Source organism: Penicillium canariense (assembly GCF_028826845.1).
Source record: "Penicillium canariense strain IBT 26290 chromosome Unknown utg000007l_segment0_segment0, whole genome shotgun sequence".
NCBI lineage: Eukaryota > Fungi > Ascomycota > Eurotiomycetes > Eurotiales > Aspergillaceae > Penicillium > Penicillium canariense.
This window is the reverse complement of record NW_026622734.1, coordinates 1,455,117-1,472,979: the sequence shown is the minus strand read 5'-3', so window position 1 is coordinate 1,472,979 and position 17,863 is coordinate 1,455,117. Positions and strand designations below refer to the sequence as shown.

Sequence of the window (17,863 nt, the reverse complement as noted above, 5' to 3'; positions counted from 1 at the left end):
ATAAGAAGGCTGGGAAAGTGCAATGTTCGCATTCCGCGCGGCTTGATTTTTTTCCCTACTGTTTGAGCGCGGACATAATTCATAGCGAGACTTGACTTCTGATTTGTACAATCATTCTCGTTCTAAGATGCGCCTGTATTCGAGACTAGTCCCCGCCCTGGGGCTAGTGTTTCTCACGGGTACTTCGGCCACCACCAAGGTAGACCTTTCGCAGTATGTGAACCCGCTCATAGGCTCTGAAGGCCCTGAGGCGGGCTCTGGGTTCGGCGGCGGTGATATCTTTGTGGGCGGTGCACGTCCATTTGGTGTCGCTAAGGTTGGAATCGACTCGACGGCGGCGAATTGGAGCACCGCTGTTCTGAATGGGGGCTGGACGCCCGATGGAAATGTCACCGGAATCAGCATGATGCATGAAAGTGGTACCGGGGGCTCGCCTAAATATGGATTGATATCACAGATGCCTTTGACGTCTGTCGACGCCCCGGTCAATGTGCTTGATAATACGACCTATAGCCAGCCAAGGGTGAGCTACTGAGCGAATTTGAGGAAGAAGGAAGAAGTTCTGAAACTGATATTGCCTTGGCTTATAGATTGGCGATGATATAGCTCGTGTGGGATACTATAAGACCCAGCTAAAGAGTGGTGTCACTGTTGAGTTGTCTGCCTCGCGACATGCTGGCATTATGGAGTACTCTTTCCCAACGGGAGAGAAGCATGTGCTTATTGATGTCTCGCATGTATGTGACTCGGCGCATGAAACTCTTCAAGCCTCCAGCTAACAGATTGCTACGTAGTATCTTCCCGGATCCCCTGGAGATGCGAATGGTCAATTCTTTGCTGGAGGAGAGATTCAGATCGAGGACGATGGGAAGGCATATAGCGGTTATGGCACGTACATCGGTGGATGGAATAATGGTAAATGATTGTGCTCACAACTCAAGAGTTGAATCTAACCTCAACATCATAGGTGCTCCTTTTACCGTTTACTTCTGGGGAGAATTTTCAGAAACCCCGGACAACGCGCAAACCTTTTCAGGTGCCAATACGGATCCCATGCCTCGATATCACAGCTTTTCCAACGGTGGTGTTAGCCAGCCGATTTATGGGAACAAAACAAATAAGGTGACGTCAGGACCCATGAACAACCGTATCAGTGTGCTTATGAGCTGGAATAACGGCCCCGCTTCGCATGTTGCTTCCCGCGTTGGCATATCTTCCATCTCCGTCGAGAGGGCTCGCTCCTTTATTGAGAAGGAAATTCCGTCTTGGAAATTGAATGATACCGTGGCAGATTCCGTTAAGGAGTGGAATGAGGATGTTTTCCAAAAGATCCAGGTGCCGCTGGACGATTCAGCTAACATGACCCATGTCCGACTGTTGTACAGCTCTCTGTACTTTATTCATTTGATGCCGTCTGACCGGACGGGCGAGAATCCGTTGTGGGATTCAGGGGAGCCATTTTGGGATGACTTCTACACCATGTGTGAGTGCGTTTCTTTCTAAACGATTCCTCGTTCTAACGGTGGGATAGGGGACATCTTCCGCTGTACCGTCAGCTTCTATCACATCTTCCAGCCCGAATACTACGAGTCCATGATCCGATCCCTGATTGATATCTGGAAGTAAGTTTAAAAAACACTCTGTTATGCTGATTCTCAGTGCCTAACATATACCCAAGGCACGATGGTTACATGCCAGACGGCCGGTCCGGGAACTGGAACGGCCTCGTTCAAGGTGGCTCCGATGCCGACAATGTCCTCGCCGACGCCTACGTCAAAGGCCTCCGCGGTGCAATCAATTGGACGGAGGGATATCTCGCGATGAAAAAGGACGCCGAAGTGACCCCTTACAACACCTTCGATCCAACCGACCTCACCGCCAGCACGAAAGAAGGTCGCGGTGCTCTGGACGACTGGAAGGCGCTGGGCTACGTATCGCAGGATCACAACACGCGGTGCATCTCCCGCACGGTCGAGTATAGCCTGAATGATTTTGCGGTTAGCCAAGTAGCTGCCGGAGAGATGCCGGAGGACAGGGAAAAGTACCTCAATCGGTCTGCTGGATGGCAGAATATCTGGGATGCGAGTGTGACGAGTCTGAACTTCACGGGCTTTTTGGCACCGAGGCTCTCGAATGGAGAGTTCAATAGCAGTGAGTATGACCCACTTTACTGCTACGACTGTGAGTGGTCGTCATATACATATGAGGGTATTCCATGGGGTAAGTACATCATCGGCGATGAGAAAAAACACCTGGAAGCGACCAGCTGACACGACTGTGATCAGAATATTCATTCGTGATTCCCCACGATTGTAAAACTCTTATTGAACTTATGGGTGGCAGTGAGAGGTTTGAATCTCGTCTGGATATGATGGTAAGTGCCCGTGCCCTACAATGATGACTGACCCGGATGACTGACAGTAGTTTCCAGTTCAAACCAAACATGTCCGTCCAGAATCTTGGAGCAAATGGCGCAGGCATCACCACGTTGATGAATATTGGGTACAGAGTCTTCCTTATCATTGACCATTTAAAGTGCTGATTGAATCAAGAAATGAGCCCGACTTTGCTACACCCTACCTGTACAACTACATCAACAAGCAGGCCAAGAGCGTCGAACGATCTCGCAGTCTTGCCAATCAATAGTACGTTTGCGCCGCGGATCAAGTTCCATGACACGAATCCTTACTGATTATTTGAAACAGTTTCAAAGATGCCCCCTATGGAGTCCCTGGCAACAGTGACGCCGGCGCGATGAATTCCTGGCTGCTGTGGCAGATGCTCGGCATCTACCCCATCGTCACGCAACCAGTGTACCTGATCGCTTCCCCCTGGTTTCCGGACCTGAACATGACCATCAATGGAAACAAAACACTGCGCATATCTGCGACTGGTCTTGATGAGGGTTACTACGTGCAAAGTGTGAAAGTCAATGGGAAGCAGTGGACCAAGAATTGGGTTGAGCATGACGACGTCATGACCAATGGCGGCCACATTGAGTTTGAGCTTGGACAGGATGCAACGGCATGGGAGTCTGGGGAGGTGCCTCCTTCGCCGGGACATGTGCAGCTTAAGTAGGAGCACCGTAGGATAGAATGGAGAGGTCGAGGTTGCACCAACAGAACAATCCATGCGTAGTCCGACTATACGTGCGATTCGATACTGGCGTGGATAGGTGATATTGAGCAGCCCACATTATCAGCCTATAGTTATGGGTGCATGTCTTGCATGAGACTTGCAAGTGGACTGGACCGCTTAGACCTCCACGGCCCTGCCCCCTCAAAGTCTGCCAGCCCCATAGGCCGTGGCCTTCCGAGCCGGCCAGCGCTAAACCGCCTTGTAATAGCGCTGACTGGGGATAATTAATTTCCAACCAGAAAGCAGTCGACACGGCCCAGCAACCAATGGCTGCGACTCGCAAATCCAATGTTCCAGGTTTGCGCGAGCGGCTGAGGGGCTGATCGCTGCTTTCCGAGGACGCCAAGCCACGACGTTTCTTTGACGTCAGCGCGGGACAGGGCAAGTTGGATGTGCCCTTGGTTGCGGGTGGTGTTTGCGGATTATAAGTTGTGAGGTTGCTGGCTCATTTCGAGGAATTTCTTCTTGTTTTGTTTGCACTCCCTCTCGTTTGCTTGTGGTGGTCTGTCGCGATTGTCGCAAGTCGTCGAAACTCAATCTTGTTCCGGACCCCCCTCACTGCATTGGCATACCATTGTCTGTTCCACGGGACTAGCCAAGAGGTCTTGGAACCCCTAGAAGAATCATAAGCCATCTGGAAAGGTCCGACTAGATCCCATGGTGAGTCCAGCACTCATTCCACGGCTCAATGCCCGCAATCTGGGCGGCCCGCCGTCCAGAACCACGGCTCCAATCCTATCGAAGATCGACGCTGATTTGACCCTCCACTATCTAGGCCCCCGTCAGCTCTCATCTCGCTCCGCGCGATTCGACCAACTGCCCGAGTAACCTCACCGGTGGCGCGATCGCGGGAATCGTGATCGGCTCGATCGCCGGTACCTTGTTGCTCATCTGGCTTTTCCGCTTCTTGCAATTCCCGTGGGCCGATGACAGGCCCGATGTCGGATATCGGCCTCCCATTACTCGGACCGCAGCTGGGGATGACAGAAAGCGGAGGCGACGATCCTCGAATGTAGATTATTATGTCGAAAAGCCGCGAAGCAGCAGTTCTCGGCGTTATCGCGATGATGTGCGGCGGCCGGCCAAGGTATATTTGACTTGATGGGGCTGGGACTCGGTTGAGTATAAGAAGGTTGAAGTAGGTCCGCATCGATGGATGCAGTTACTTGAAACCTCCAAATAGGTCGTTGGTTTGCTGAGTAAACGGGTTCATGGGAACGGAATACAGGCGGGGGCTTCGAACGAGATACGATAGGACCTGATGACACCTGATGACGTCTAAGTTTAATGAATATTGATGATTATGGTCGTTTCAATGGAGTTCCTTCTTCAGAGTGCTCACAATGGGCTTGAGGCTCTCGTCCTGTTATCTGATTTTTCTCCATGCACGACTGCCCAAAGCGATTAACGTAATATAGCAGATGTACAGCAATTCCGTGTAGAGCGATCACTCATAACGAGCCGTCCTTGAGTGGTGGGTTCATTATCAATCTGGTCCGGAGCACTGGCGGAAGATATATTGCAATCGGCCCCAACGGGTATGGCGCCAGGGCGATGCCGCAAAGCTTCGCCGACATTGATTTGGGTTGGACGAATGAACGGGCTCGGTGGCGGCCTAGCCCAGCTCGCTTGCGCGGGACGAACAGGCTCCATCGCGACGGAGCGAGAACGAGCACCGCGAAGCGGGCCAAATACCGAGTGGGAAATCGGGAAGGGGCGTGATCCGAGGGTGTTCACCAGGATCGGACATAACTTCGCGGCCATGATTGGTGTGGGCGTTCGGGGGAGAAAACGGGGAGTCGGCTGAAGCGAAGGTCCCTGCAGGGGATCGGCTGACCGGCTTACAGTACGGAGAAAAAGCTGGGATGAGAAAAGGGGCAAATGCGGTAGTTATCGTGCCCCGTACTCTATACGTCCTCCGTATGTACCCGTACGCAGTGTTCCGTACTCCTTCCAAATGGAAGGGTGCTGGAAGGAAGAGCTACCCTTTGTGCTGAATTAAGGCGATATGTACGATACCCGCGAAAACCGGGTTTGGTGCACGGATTCGAACCTGTCCAGGAAGCATCCCAGCGAGCTCCGTCCCGAGGACGTGCTGGACCCGGCAGATTTGCCTTTCGCTCCTTGGCCTTGGGGCAAGTCTCGACTGGCTTATCTCGGCATTAGCCAAGCCACTTGGCTTTGTCTGACTCCTGAAAAGCCGGTCCAATGCCGGTCAACCCTACACTAACACCTACACCAACACCTACACCAACACCTACACCTACACCTACACCTACACCTACACCTACACCTACACCTACACCCACGAGGTGCGCCGGAGCATGTCTCAAGAGGGGATGGCGGACAGCCCACGGGGATAGGATTTTCGTACCGTGTCTCCTGATGTTTGGCGGGCCCGCCCACTTCCCCCCCATGTCCCCTCTCTATCTCCATTTCTGTGGCCCTGGATCTGGGTCTTATCGGGGCCCACCATCAGCCAATGAGGGGGCTCTAAACGAGTGCAGACTCGGCGGTCGCGGCGGCCCACGCCCAGATAAAGAAGCACTAGTCCTGATTAAGTCAGGCACATCCCCAAAGGGTTTACGGCCAGGCACGGGGCCGCTAGCTGCTGGCCAGAAACAGTTTAGGGCCTGCCGTTAGCGTTCGGCCGGCCTCGCCCGAGCTAACTACACCGGGTTAGCAGCGAACAAATCATCATCAGCGTGCAAGTGTTCCCCTTACTGTCCACACAAAAGACACCAGACTCCAATCGCCCCCCAAGGCAGCACTAGTGCATAATGCCGCACATCCACTTGCGCGACTGGCTCCCTTTTGCCCCCCCGAACTCTTCCCCAATACTCTCTTTCCCATAACCTCGCTCTCGATCTCCAGAGAAAGCTGCTGCTGGTGGCCTCCCACCTTTCCGATCCTTTTGGCGATTCGTGTCGCACATCCGCTCCTTGATCTTATTCCTCGAGAGGTTTCCATACCACCTCGTGTCCATTCCTTGTTTTCTGGTGTAGAGAGTGCCCGTTCAGCAGCAGTATCAGAGAAGGAACTATAATCGGGGAAACACTGCTAGTATCGAATTTGTTTCTTTCTCTTCGACATGAAGAACTTCGTGAGCCTGGCTGCTCTTGCAGCTTTGGCCGGCTCTGCCGCAGCCCAAACCTTTACCGACTGCAACCCCCTCGAGAAGACCTGTCCCGCGGACCCGGCCCTCGGAACCGAACATACCTGGTGGTTCAACTCGACTCTCGACGATACCATCTGGAACATGACCACCGGCACATTCAACTATACCGCCGACGGCGCCGATTTCACCATCTACAAGGCCAACACGTCTACCCTCCTGCAGTCCAACTTCTATATCTTCTTCGGCGTGGTGGAGTCGTGGGTCAAGATGGCCAAGGGGGGCCGGTATGGTCAGCAGCGTGGTGCTGGAGTCGGACGACCTGGACGAGATTGATTGGGAGTGGGTGGGATATAACACCAGTGCGGTGCAGACCAACTTCTTCGGCAAAGGCAACACGACCAGCTACGACCGGGGCGCGACGTACGTCGTCGAGAATGCGGATACCGAGTACCACAACTACACCACCTACTGGAATTCCGACAGGCTCGAATGGTGGGTCGATGGCACTATCTTGCGAACCCTTCACTACAGCGACTCGCTTGCACTGGGTGGCAAGAATTACCCGCAGACCCCGTGCCGGGTCAAGTTCAGTAACTGGCCGGCGGGTATCCCGAGTGCAGAAAACGGCACAATTCAATGGGCAGGTGGCCTGGTGAACTATGATGAGGCCCCGTTCACCATGTCTGTGCAGCGCGTTCGCGTTCAGGACTTCCACACTGGAAAGGAGTACACATACGGCGACCAGACGGGCTCCTTCGAGAGCATCCAGGTGACGTCGTGAGTACCCTCATTCTATCCCCCTGATCTGATCGACTGAAACGCTAACCACCGCACTTGCACAGCGGCAACTCCACCGCCTTGGAAGAGCTCAACAAGGCCCCTGCCAAGTCCCTAGCCGAGAAATGGGACGATCTTGGCAACACCGCCCATATCGGAATTTACAGTGGTGCCGCGGCGGCCGGTGTTCTGGCCATTGTCGCCCTGGGACTGTGCTGCATGCGCCAGCGCCGGAAGGGTCGCCTCGAACATGCCCTGGATGACTCGCGGCACGCTGCGGAGCGCACCGAGATGCAGAACTTCCAGAACGACTGGAAGCAGACCGAATGGAAGCACAATGGCTACAGCAAGGTTGGCAACTAGTCATGCGAACCATGTTTCTGACCATGTCGTGTTTCCCTATTTCTTTGATTCTGTCTCTCGTCACGACCGGTTCTGCGAACCCTGCTTTCCCTGTGCGCTGTCCCGGTTTCTCAGACGCCGTCATGACTTCGTGATTTGTTGACGGGTTGATCAACTCGTTCGTCACGAGTCCCCTTTGGCTTCGCGGGCGTCTGCGATGGCCGGGGAGTGTAATTCCTTAATGACCCTTTCCAGCCCGCCTCAAGCGGGTTACCGCTGATTCTACCTGCGCTCGTTTTTTCAGGTGGTCCTTTTCTGTTGATATCCATCCTTCGGCTCGTTCTTCATTTCTCGGTCAAAACCCGTGGGCGTTGTATCGTGTTGCCATCTCTTCTGCCTTTGCTCATTGTCAGTGTCCTGTCCAGGACAGCCGTTCGTTCATGCGCGCCGGATCTGTACATATTTCACCATGACACTGGGTTTTTTTCTTCTTCAAAGTGACACCTTTTGTTAAACATGAAAGCCCCCATGCTGCACACCAAGACAATTTCAAGGGATATGGTCACCCTTGCGTAGATCCCGGCCCGATTGCTAAAATTAGTCTCGGGCTCCCCGGCAGGGAAAGCCCCCCTGTAAGATGAGCTCATCAGTAGAACCCATCGGTCGCAATAGCGTCAAAGCCAGTACCTCTAGAACTCCTCAGCCGCATATGATTCGATTTTTGCCCTTCGGTCGGCCCGATCGGTGTTCACTCTCCGTCTCCGACCGCGGTATTCTTCTCCGGGCACCGTCAGACCGGCAGGGGGGATCTCGGCCAGGGAGATTATCTCAGGTTCTAATAAGGGACTTGGCAGTTGCCCCAGCAGCAGATCGCCCACTCGTGCAATTGATTGGCCCTGCGAGAGGCCGAGGCTCATATGTGGAATCAGGCATCGACAAAAAAAAATGCGCGGATTCGGGAACTGCAGGGTGCGAGGCAAAACAGGAGGCCTCTAATGAATGGAATTGGCGCATATTCTCCGAGGCTGTGTGACATGTGAACACTATTCGAGTAAACTCAAAGAAGCAGGAAGGCCTTCAAAAGCCTCGTGTCTCGTCTGAGAATGCACTGAAGGAATCACACGTGTTGCCAGGAGACGGCCAACCACGCTTCCCACATCAAAACTCCCCGCAATCTCACCGCGAATTAGCGGCCTGGCTTGAGATCGGAGTTGATGACCTTTCACTTGCCTAACCCCGCCATCTATTTATCGAACCGTCGTGTCTTTTATTTGAACTCTGACCCTGCGCTCACGGCTGTTGGACTTACCTTGAGATCTGTCTCTCCTGTTCAAGGCCACCGCGATGAGTGCATCCAAGGAGATTCCCATCCCTGGACCCAGGGGGGTTCCCTTTCTCGGGAATATCTATGACATTGAGTCTGAAGTCCCTCTCAACAGCATCGACCTGCTGGCGGATAACTACGGTGAATATTTGATGCTCATACTCCGCAATTAATGATAATGACCTCACCTGCTAATTACTATGCAGGCGAAATCTTTCGTCTCACCACCCTTGGAAAGGCGCGCGTCTTCGTCAGCTCGCATGAACTGGTTGACGAGGTATGCAATGAAGAGCGATTCGGCAAGATAGTCACGCAGGGCCTACAGGAAATTCGCAATGGAACGCACGATGGGCTGTTCACGGCCAACTACCCCGGCGAGGAGAATTGGGCTATTGCGCACCGCATCCTTGTGCCTGCGTTTGGGCCGTTGATGATTCGCGGCATGTTTGATGGTGAGAATAGGAGACGTCTATGGCTCTTGGTGACTGTATCAAAACTAACGCATATAACAGACATGTATGACATTGCGAGTCAATTGGTTATGAAATGGGCGCGACAAGGTCCCAATACGCCCATTAGTGTGACTGATGACTTCACACGCCTGACTCTCGACACCATTGCTTTGTGTTCGATGGGCACTCGTTTCAACTCTTTCTATCATGATGATATGCATCCCTTCGTCGAGGCGATGGTGGGTTTGCTGGGCGGGTCAGCCAACCGGGCTCGTCGGCCCGCTCTCATGAACAACTTGCCTACAAGTGAAAACAGCAAGTACTGGAATGATGTGGCCTACCTACGCAGCCTGTCCCAGGAGCTAGTCGATGCGCGGAAGAACAACCCGGAAGATAAGAAGGATCTTCTCAATGCGTTGATTCTGGGTCGTGACTCTCAGACGGGCAAGGGTATGACGGATGAGTCTATCGTGGATAACATGATCACTTTTCTGATTGCCGGTATTTTGAACTGGGGTACATCCTTGATGACATTGAGACTAATGATGGAATAGGCCACGAGACCACCTCCGGCATGCTTTCATTCCTCTTCTATTACCTGCTCAAGACCCCGCATGCATACAAGAAGGCTCAAGAGGAGGTCGACCGCGTCATTGGCAGACGCAAGATCAAAGTGGAGGATATGTCCAAATTGCCGTACATCACAGCCGTTATGCGCGAAACGCTGCGCCTTAAGCCAACGGCTCCGATGATTGCTCTGCACGCCCACCCCACGAAGAACAAGGAAGATCCGGTGACACTGGGAGGTGGAAAGTACGTCCTACAAAAAAACGAGCCCGTTGTTCTCCTGCTAGGCAAGATGCAACGCGATCCGAAGGTTTACGGCCCGGACGCAGATGAGTTCCGCCCGGAAAGGATGCTGGACGAGCACTTTGAGAAGTTGCCAAAGAATGCATGGAAGCCATTCGGTAACGGCATGCGTGGATGCATTGGCCGTCCATTCGCATGGCAAGAGGCGCTTCTTGTGGTTGCGATCTTGCTTCAAAACTTCAATTTCCAGATGGATAACCCAAGCTATGATCTCCGCATCAAGCAAACGCTCACCATTAAGCCGAAAGATTTCCAGATTAGGGCTTCACTTCGTGAGGGCCTCGACCCGACCAAGCTTAACTTGGCTCTGAGCGACACTTCCGGCGCGCCTCAGGATGCCGGTGTCGCTAACCGGGAGCGAAAGCCGAAGGCCAGCCCTCCAAGTGGCGAATTGAAGCCAATGCATATTTTCTACGGAAGCAATACGGGTACTTGCGAGGCGTTTGCACGTAGACTGGCGGATGATGCCGTTGAGTATGGCTTTTCCGCGCAGACTAGCTCGTTGGACTCAGCAACGCAGAACATCCCCAAGCAGGATCCAGTGGTCTTTATTTCGGCCTCCTACGAGGGTCAGCCACCGGACAACGCGACTCATTTCTTTGAATGGCTGAGTGAGCTCAAGGGTGACAGTTTGGCGGGTGTCAATTACGCAGTCTTTGGGTGTGGTCACCGTGAGTGCCCCCTCTTACAGCACTGGCTTTGCAGAACTAATTCACCATTTTTAGACGACTGGGCGTCCACATTTCACCGCATCCCCAAAGCGGTTAACGAACTCGTTCGCGACAATGGTGGAAATCGACTTTGCGAACTTGGTCTGGCTGACGCAGCTAATTCAGACATGTTTACTGACTTCGACGGCTGGGGCGAGACAGCATTCTGGCCGGCCATCGCGGCCAAATTCGGCGCGGGCGCCGAAAAGACAACCAGGTCGAAGCCCTCCTTGAAAGTCGAAGTGAGCTCAAGTGTGCGCGCATCCACCCTGGGTCTCCAGTTGGAAGAAGGATTTGTGGTTGAGAATAAGCTCTTGACTCAGCCGGGGGTACCTATCAAGCGACTGCTGCGGTTTAAGCTGCCATCGGATATGACCTACCAGTGCGGTGATTACCTTGCAGTCTTGCCCGTAAACCCCAGCACTGTGGTCCGTCGAGCAATCCGCCGCTTTGACTTGCCCTGGGATGCCGTGCTTCGTATCCAGAAGCCTTCATCTGGCTCTTCAAGCCCGCCATCTATTCCTTTGGATACTCCCATCTCAGCCTTCGAACTCCTGTCGACATATGTCGAACTTTCACAGCCAGCATCTAAGCGCGACGTGAACACCCTGGCTGATGCCGCCATTGAAGACGCCGAGGTCCAGGCGGAGCTGCACTACATCGGTTCTAGCCCGAGTCGATTTACAGCCGAGATTGTGCGGAAGCGCGTCAGTCCTCTGGATATTCTGATGCGTTACCCAGCTATCAAACTACCTATCGGTGAATTCCTGGCGATGCTGCCACCAATGCGGGTGCGCCAGTATTCTATCTCTTCATCCCCGCTAGCCGACCCCTCAGAATGCTCCATCACCTTCTCTGTCCTGAACGCACCAGCTCTGTCCGGCCCATCTGAACCAGGTAGCGAACTCCCTGACGAGTATCTGGGAGTGGCCTCGAACTACCTCTCAGAGCTGCAAATCGGCGAGCGGGCTCATATCACGGTCCGTCCATCCCAATCCGGCTTCAAGCCCCCTGTCGACCTCCAGACACCGATGATCATGGCCTGTGCTGGCAGCGGTCTCGCTCCCTTCCGCGGGTTCGTGATGGATCGTGCGGAAAGAATCCGTGGACGGCGTAGTTCTCTCGATGCAGCCGATGTCCCCGAAAGCGACAAGCCTGCCAAGGCTGTGTTGTATGTTGGCTGCCGTACGAAGGGCCAGGATGATATTCACTCCACCGAGCTGGCTGAATGGGCGGCGCAGGGCGCAGTCGATATCCGTTGGGCATATAGCCGTCCATCGGATGGATCGACTGGAAAGCACGTGCAAGATTTGATGCTCGAGGACCGCGTCGAGCTGGTGGATCTGTTTGAAAAGGGAGCCAAAATCTATGTTTGCGGCAGCACTGGCGTGGGTGGCGGGGTGCGGGACACCTGCAAGGCTATCTACTTGGAACGTCGCCGTGAGAAAATTCGCGAGGCAAAGGAGACTGGGGAGCAATTAGGACCGGAGGCGGAGTTGGACGATGATACGGCTGCAGAGCGATTCTTGGATCGGCTGCGAACGAAGGAGCGGTACTCCACTGATGTGTTCACTTGATTAGGCGAGTTTGCATGCTGTGTTCCTCTCTTCTCTTCTTTACCTGTGTTAAGATAGTTTCCAATTGAACGACTTCTCCATTTTCTGCTTGCTCGTGGTGAATTGCAACCAGGCCGGACCAAAAGTGGTGATTCACGGACTGTGCTAGGGCTAGCCTATACCAACCTTCACCTTGAGTTTTTCTTCCCCTATCTTTATTTCCCCATTTTGCGAAAAGAAACAGCCCCAGATCTAGACTTGTGGGGCCAGCCCCCTCACAGAACTGGCCAAGTACCGACAGCCACCCGTGTCACCTATGGGGTTGGACCGAATCCGGGGAAGATGTGGAGACAAGCGGGGAAGAAAGGGAGAGGTTGATCTCTGCCCCATCTTTGGGTGAACGGTTGGATAGGAGAGTATTGGGTTAATAGGGGGTGGGATCCGCGCCTGTGTCGTGGAGACTCGATGATGAAACGGGTTTGAGATCCTCCACACCTCAAGTTTTCTTCTGAAGAGACCCTGACCCCTTTACTTCCTGTCTTCACCCTCAGCAACACTCTCACCCCTGGCCATGGAGAAGGAGGAACAAGCGGCTAGAAGGCCGCATCTTGTCCACAGGTAGGAAGACAATACGAAAAAGAACGCGCGCTGAGTTGTTTTGACTCGGCGAATATAGCCATGCTCACGAGGGCGAGATTCCCGGCACCGTTGATCTCAGCGCCGCCGAGGGCGATGACACAGCCTATGGACAAGCCTTATATCCCGTTCCAGCCGAAGACCCTAACGACCCGCTCCAGGTACGTGCGAGACGGAGACTTGCACTCCAATCGAAATTCTATTTCCATTTCACATACTGATACTTGCTTCCCTGCATTAGTGGCCAACCTGGAAGAAGAATGTCATTTTAGTTATCGTTGCCGTCTACTCTTTTCTCGGCAATAGCTCCCTCACGGGCCCATCCGTCTATATTGGGCTGTATAGCAAAGAATTCGGAATATCGGCAGCGGAAGCCTCTGGATTAATATCATATCCCAATCTTGCATTTGGGTTTGGTAGGTTGGATTCTCTGAACCGATAAATTCCAGGCCTCTGAAGGTTCTTCAATAGGATCGTTAATTCTGGTGCCTCTGTACCTTAAGATCGGTCGGCGCCCGGTGGCGTTGCTGTCTATGCTTATGGTATGTATCATTCATTCTATTTAGATTATGTATGCTGATCTCTTCTAGTTTTTGGCTGGATTAATTGGCGCTTCTCGATCAACGAGCTACACGGGTCTGATGATTGCTCGAGTATTTCATGGATTTGGCAGGTCAGTCAGTCTATTTTTTGTCTTGAACACACGGACTGATGTTAAAAAGTGGAGTCTGTGAGAGCTTACCTGTGCAACTGGTGAACGACATCTTCTTTCTTCACGAGCGAGGGAAGAAAATTGGTTATTACACTAGTGAGTTTGCCAGTGGACATGGTAGCCAAGTTTGAGGCTAAAACGAGCTAGTATGTCTCTGTCTCGGATCGACTGGGCCTCTCTATGCCGGCTATATGCTTGCGGCAGGTTACTCATGGCGACTGTTCTTCTACGTGGAGGCAGCCTTTGCAGGCACCCTCTTCATCATGGCGTTTCTATTTGTTGAAGAATCGACATATTGCCGTCGGGAACGATTGCCAGTTTCAGATTCATCAGCTGATTCAGGCGAAAAATCACAAAACCACATTCAATTGGAGAACGTGACGTCTCCACCTCTGCCTCTGCGCAAGAGCTTCTGGGTGACTCTCAAACCATGGAGTGCGATTGATCCGGAGCCCGAATTCTTCATGACGATGTTGCGCTCTTTTACCTACTTCTTAGTACCAGCTGTGTTTTGGGTAATTACAAGCTACGGTAAGGGCTGCGTTAGGAAAGAAAAACGATGACCTCCTTTGCTAATGCCGTTTTCCAGGCCTTTATATTGGTCTTGGAGCTCTGGCATTCAACTACACCTTCCCTCTGAAGATAACAGAGCCACCGTACAACTGGAGTGAGGTACGGCAGATTCGCCCTATTCCATGTCGTCCAAGCCTAACTCCAAATAGACAAACTCTGGTTTAATTGCGGTCGCCAGCTTCATCGGCTACTTAATTGCTCTCCCGTTCTCCTCTACCTCTGACCGTCTAGCTGCGTACCGCACAAAACGCAACAACGGTATCCGTGAGTCCGAAATGCGTCTTCCGGCACTCTTCCCAGCTCTCCTTCTTGCGCCAGCCGGCCTGGTTGTGTATGGGCTTACTGCCCAGCGCAACCTACACTGGACCGGCTTCTTCGCTGGGGTGGCTATGAACCAATTTGCGTCGTATTTTTACTTCACATTTACGCTGGCCTATGCCGTCGACTCCTACTATGCAAACACATCCGAGATGCTTATTGCGATGAACCTGGGAAAGCAGGCAATTTCGTTTGGCATGGGCTCCTATCTGTTAGATTGGATATTGACGCGGGGCTATGCGACAGTGATTTCGGGAATTTTCGGAGGGGTTGTCCTAGCGAATAACTTGATGGTCATTGTGTTTCTACTGTTCGGAAAGAGGATTAGGAGATGGACTGCTCGATCATGGTTGGGTAAGTTGCATCAGAGGACAGCGACGATCGACATGACGCACTAAGGGTAGGTGAATAACGCGATTAAACCACGATGAGCTTCTAAATACTTTGGCCAGGTGGTGCACAGTTTGAAGCACGACTGCGGTATATCACAAAGATGGGTATGGCATTGTGCTAGTTTACAATTCGTCATTATAGCTATCTGCCACCACTCCCTGCGCCTTTGGGATGGTTTTTATCCTCCCCCTGGTCGCCTTTTCCGAAAAATCAATCAATAGTTACTGGTTCCTCTGATTTCCTCCTCCTATCTACACCAGATTTTTGATGCAGCCAGTCCTAATTACAAGAGAGATGTTCGTGTACGCGCTTGGAGTTTGATTATGCCTACAGTAAGTGTTTAGATCAAACAGGTGAGAATGGCCGTATTTAAGTATGATGAGAATCAGCGAGTCATGCAAATCAGGCCCACCCAAGCCAGCCATGGGTATTCTCCATGGGCGGGACATGTCCATGTCTAGGCAAGGGGTCTAGATCCGCTGCCGCGTTGCTGGATTGGTTGACTTGTTCTGGGCATCTCATCACGTAAGCGAGCTCCTTGCCCTGGAAGGTGGATTGCGGCGAGCATCCACGGCATCAGTGGACCCAATGGAGGTACCCCGCACGATAGAAAGTAAACCCTCGGCTGTGACCCTTTTCCTTTTCCAACTGTGTCGTCTCGTCTGTCTCAAGGAAGTTCAATCTCCTCCTTGATTTTCAGTATGCCGACGGAGACAGAAGACCTTCCCCCTCAAAAGCGATCACGATCACGAATCATACAAGCCTGCATTCCTTGCCACCGCTCGAAGAGGAAGTGCAACCGAAAGAAGCCTTGTTCGCAATGCCTTAAACGCCAGACTACCAAAGATTGCACGTATGAAGCACTGGCAGCAGAGGATTTGGAAATCCTGGAGGGCGGGACCACCTCGGTAGATGCGGAGAACAGGATTCTGCGATCACGAATTACGCAGCTCGAAGCCGTGATAACCCAGCTGCGAGACCGGAACACTGATCCTGTCGATTCACGGAAGAGGCGAAGGACACCGGAAAAGGCTCACGACCAGGACGGGGTATATTATGGTCGTTCATTCTACCTCGGAGGGCCCGCGGCCCCCGATCTCCTGCATCGGATGATGGCTTTGCTTCCCAATCAACCATCAGATCTCTTCTTTGCGTTTGTGGGAGGCACAGACAGCAGCATCCCAGGCAGGAATGAGGGTGGGAGTATTTTACCGATAGGAAACCTGATGGATTGTGGCGTTGACGACCTCTGCGCTTGCCTTCGAAACATCTCTCCCGAGAGCCTCGACGCGATATTAGATAGCTTCGTCGACATCGTCGATCCTCTTCATCACTACCTTCCGATGCCTTGGGTTCTACAGAGGTATGAACGATGCATGAACATAGCCGTCACGCCGGAGCCACAAGAAGCCGCGCTTGTATTCGCCGTGCTTGGTCTGGGGAATCTCGTGGCTGCCAACCCGACGTCTTTCAATTTTATTTCCGCGTCCTTTCAACTTCTGCGGTTGTCCAACTTTCTGACTTCACCATCCATTGATTCCATCGCAACCTTCTGCTTCATCGCGGTGTACCTGCAGCATGAAGGAAAACTGAACGAATATTGGCCATTACTAGGGATGGTGATCCGTTTGGCCCAGTCGATGGGGCTCCACCGCGACCCAAGTCTGATTTCCAGCCTCGATCCAGCGGAGGGTGAAATTCGCCGCAGACTTTTCCATGCCATTGTTGGACAGGAGACTGCATTGAGCGTCATGTTCGGACGTCCCAACGGCCTAGGTTTCTTTGACTGCGCGTTGCCGCGCGATATCAGTGACGCCGAATTGTTTGGTGTAAAGGGTCCGGCAACTGTTCACCCTCACGAGATCTCTTACAACCGATATGCTTGGGAACTGATGGAAATTACCCGTGACCTGGTTACAAGCTCATTGACAACACCTAAGTCGTCGACACTGGCTAGGGAGAAATCGATCTCACAACAACTCCGACAGTGGCACCAGAGGCTACCAGCCTCGCTCAGTTTCCAGCTACCAGGGTTAGCCCTCCAGGATTTTAACGACCAGGAAGAACAGGTGCATTACGTTCAGGCCCTCATCTTACATATTATTGTCAACCACAACGTGCTGGTACTTTATCGACGTCCACTTCTATCTGATTCGCATCCCGAGGCCGCAGAACCGTGCATAGAGGCAGCAATAGCCGTTGCCGAAGGATGGAAAATCTTACAAGACTCGTTCCCTAAGATCGCACGCATCGCATGGATGCAATGGTTTCGAGCGTTCCATGCAGCATTGATATGTCTGGTTGCATTAAGAGCACGAGAAACCAAGTCCCATCTGAAAGTACGAGCGTTCAACTCTTGGAAATCGTGTATCCGAATCTTCTCCAGGATCCAAGATCAGAACGATAGCATTCAATGCTGCTGGCGAGCTTTAAGCCGCCTGGATGATGTTGCCAAGAGGACCGTCAACATCCGGCGCCGGTTGCCCGCCCAAGGTCTGCTGAGAAGGGATATTCAAGACACCTCCTCAGTATTGCGGATTGGTCCATCGGCAAACCAGGAGTTCAGCTCGGACGAGAACTCCAACAGCCCACCAGCGCCCAGCGCCGGTCCAGAGACAGACGCCGCAGACCGATTTTTCCCGGAGGCCAACGGACAGTCATCCCTAACCCAGGCGATGTCAACCAGTTCGCAGGAGACTTATCACATCGATGGGTTTGACCCTGAATACAACGACCTACTACTAGGTTGTGGCCAGGATTTTGATTCCTATATGACCCAGGTCACCGTCCCTGGTGAGGCTTTGGGCATGCAAACCCTCGCCGACTCTGCGCAGTACAACATATTTGATCTTGATGTAGCGAATTGGCCGTTCTGGCTTACGGCTGACCAAACCGCTATGGGCCAGGCGGAGTGAAATTTTTGACTGCGAGAAAACGACATTGC

At 52.7% G+C, this 17,863-nt stretch overlaps 6 protein-coding genes across 6 annotated transcripts; all 6 read left to right on the top strand.

Moving 5' to 3' along the window:
- Positions 1-127: 127 nt before the first annotated feature.
- N7482_009550 (uncharacterized protein) lies at positions 128-3,078 on the top strand (the record flags this gene model as incomplete). Its single annotated transcript, XM_056691674.1, has 10 exons — positions 128-523; positions 591-737; positions 795-915; positions 968-1,483; positions 1,532-1,622; positions 1,679-2,220; positions 2,286-2,374; positions 2,432-2,502; positions 2,553-2,645; positions 2,706-3,078. 10 exons carry the CDS (start codon positions 128-130, stop codon positions 3,076-3,078), a joined length of 2,439 nt encoding a protein of 812 aa, XP_056539380.1.
- A 1,654-nt stretch (positions 3,079-4,732) lies between these two features.
- N7482_009549 (uncharacterized protein) lies at positions 4,733-5,501 on the top strand (the record flags this gene model as incomplete). Its single annotated transcript, XM_056691673.1, has 3 exons — positions 4,733-4,909; positions 4,986-5,068; positions 5,339-5,501. The coding sequence occupies 3 exons, from the start codon at positions 4,733-4,735 to the stop codon at positions 5,499-5,501; spliced, it is 423 nt and encodes a 140-aa protein (XP_056539379.1).
- A 728-nt stretch (positions 5,502-6,229) lies between these two features.
- Positions 6,230-7,396, top strand: N7482_009548 (glycoside hydrolase family 16 protein; the record flags this gene model as incomplete). The annotated part of the gene is given in 3 exon segments (XM_056691672.1): positions 6,230-6,540; positions 6,554-7,033; positions 7,099-7,396. 3 exon segments carry the CDS (start codon positions 6,230-6,232, stop codon positions 7,394-7,396), a joined length of 1,089 nt encoding a protein of 362 aa, XP_056539378.1.
- Positions 7,397-8,719: 1,323 nt separating this feature from the next.
- N7482_009547 (bifunctional cytochrome P450/NADPH--P450 reductase) lies at positions 8,720-12,308 on the top strand (the record flags this gene model as incomplete). Its single annotated transcript, XM_056691671.1, has 5 exons — positions 8,720-8,840; positions 8,906-9,151; positions 9,212-9,652; positions 9,706-10,692; positions 10,747-12,308. The coding sequence occupies 5 exons, from the start codon at positions 8,720-8,722 to the stop codon at positions 12,306-12,308; spliced, it is 3,357 nt and encodes a 1,118-aa protein (XP_056539377.1).
- Positions 12,309-12,858: 550 nt separating this feature from the next.
- On the top strand, positions 12,859-14,924 carry N7482_009546 (MFS transporter; the record flags this gene model as incomplete). The annotated part of the gene is made up of 9 exons (XM_056691670.1): positions 12,859-12,905; positions 12,964-13,084; positions 13,165-13,339; positions 13,395-13,465; positions 13,514-13,596; positions 13,646-13,731; positions 13,783-14,166; positions 14,225-14,307; positions 14,358-14,924. The coding sequence occupies 9 exons, from the start codon at positions 12,859-12,861 to the stop codon at positions 14,922-14,924; spliced, it is 1,617 nt and encodes a 538-aa protein (XP_056539376.1).
- Positions 14,925-15,620: 696 nt separating this feature from the next.
- On the top strand, positions 15,621-17,834 carry N7482_009545 (uncharacterized protein; the record flags this gene model as incomplete). Its single annotated transcript, XM_056691669.1, has 1 exon — positions 15,621-17,834. The coding sequence occupies one exon, from the start codon at positions 15,621-15,623 to the stop codon at positions 17,832-17,834; it is 2,214 nt and encodes a 737-aa protein (XP_056539375.1).
- Positions 17,835-17,863: the final 29 nt, after the last annotated feature.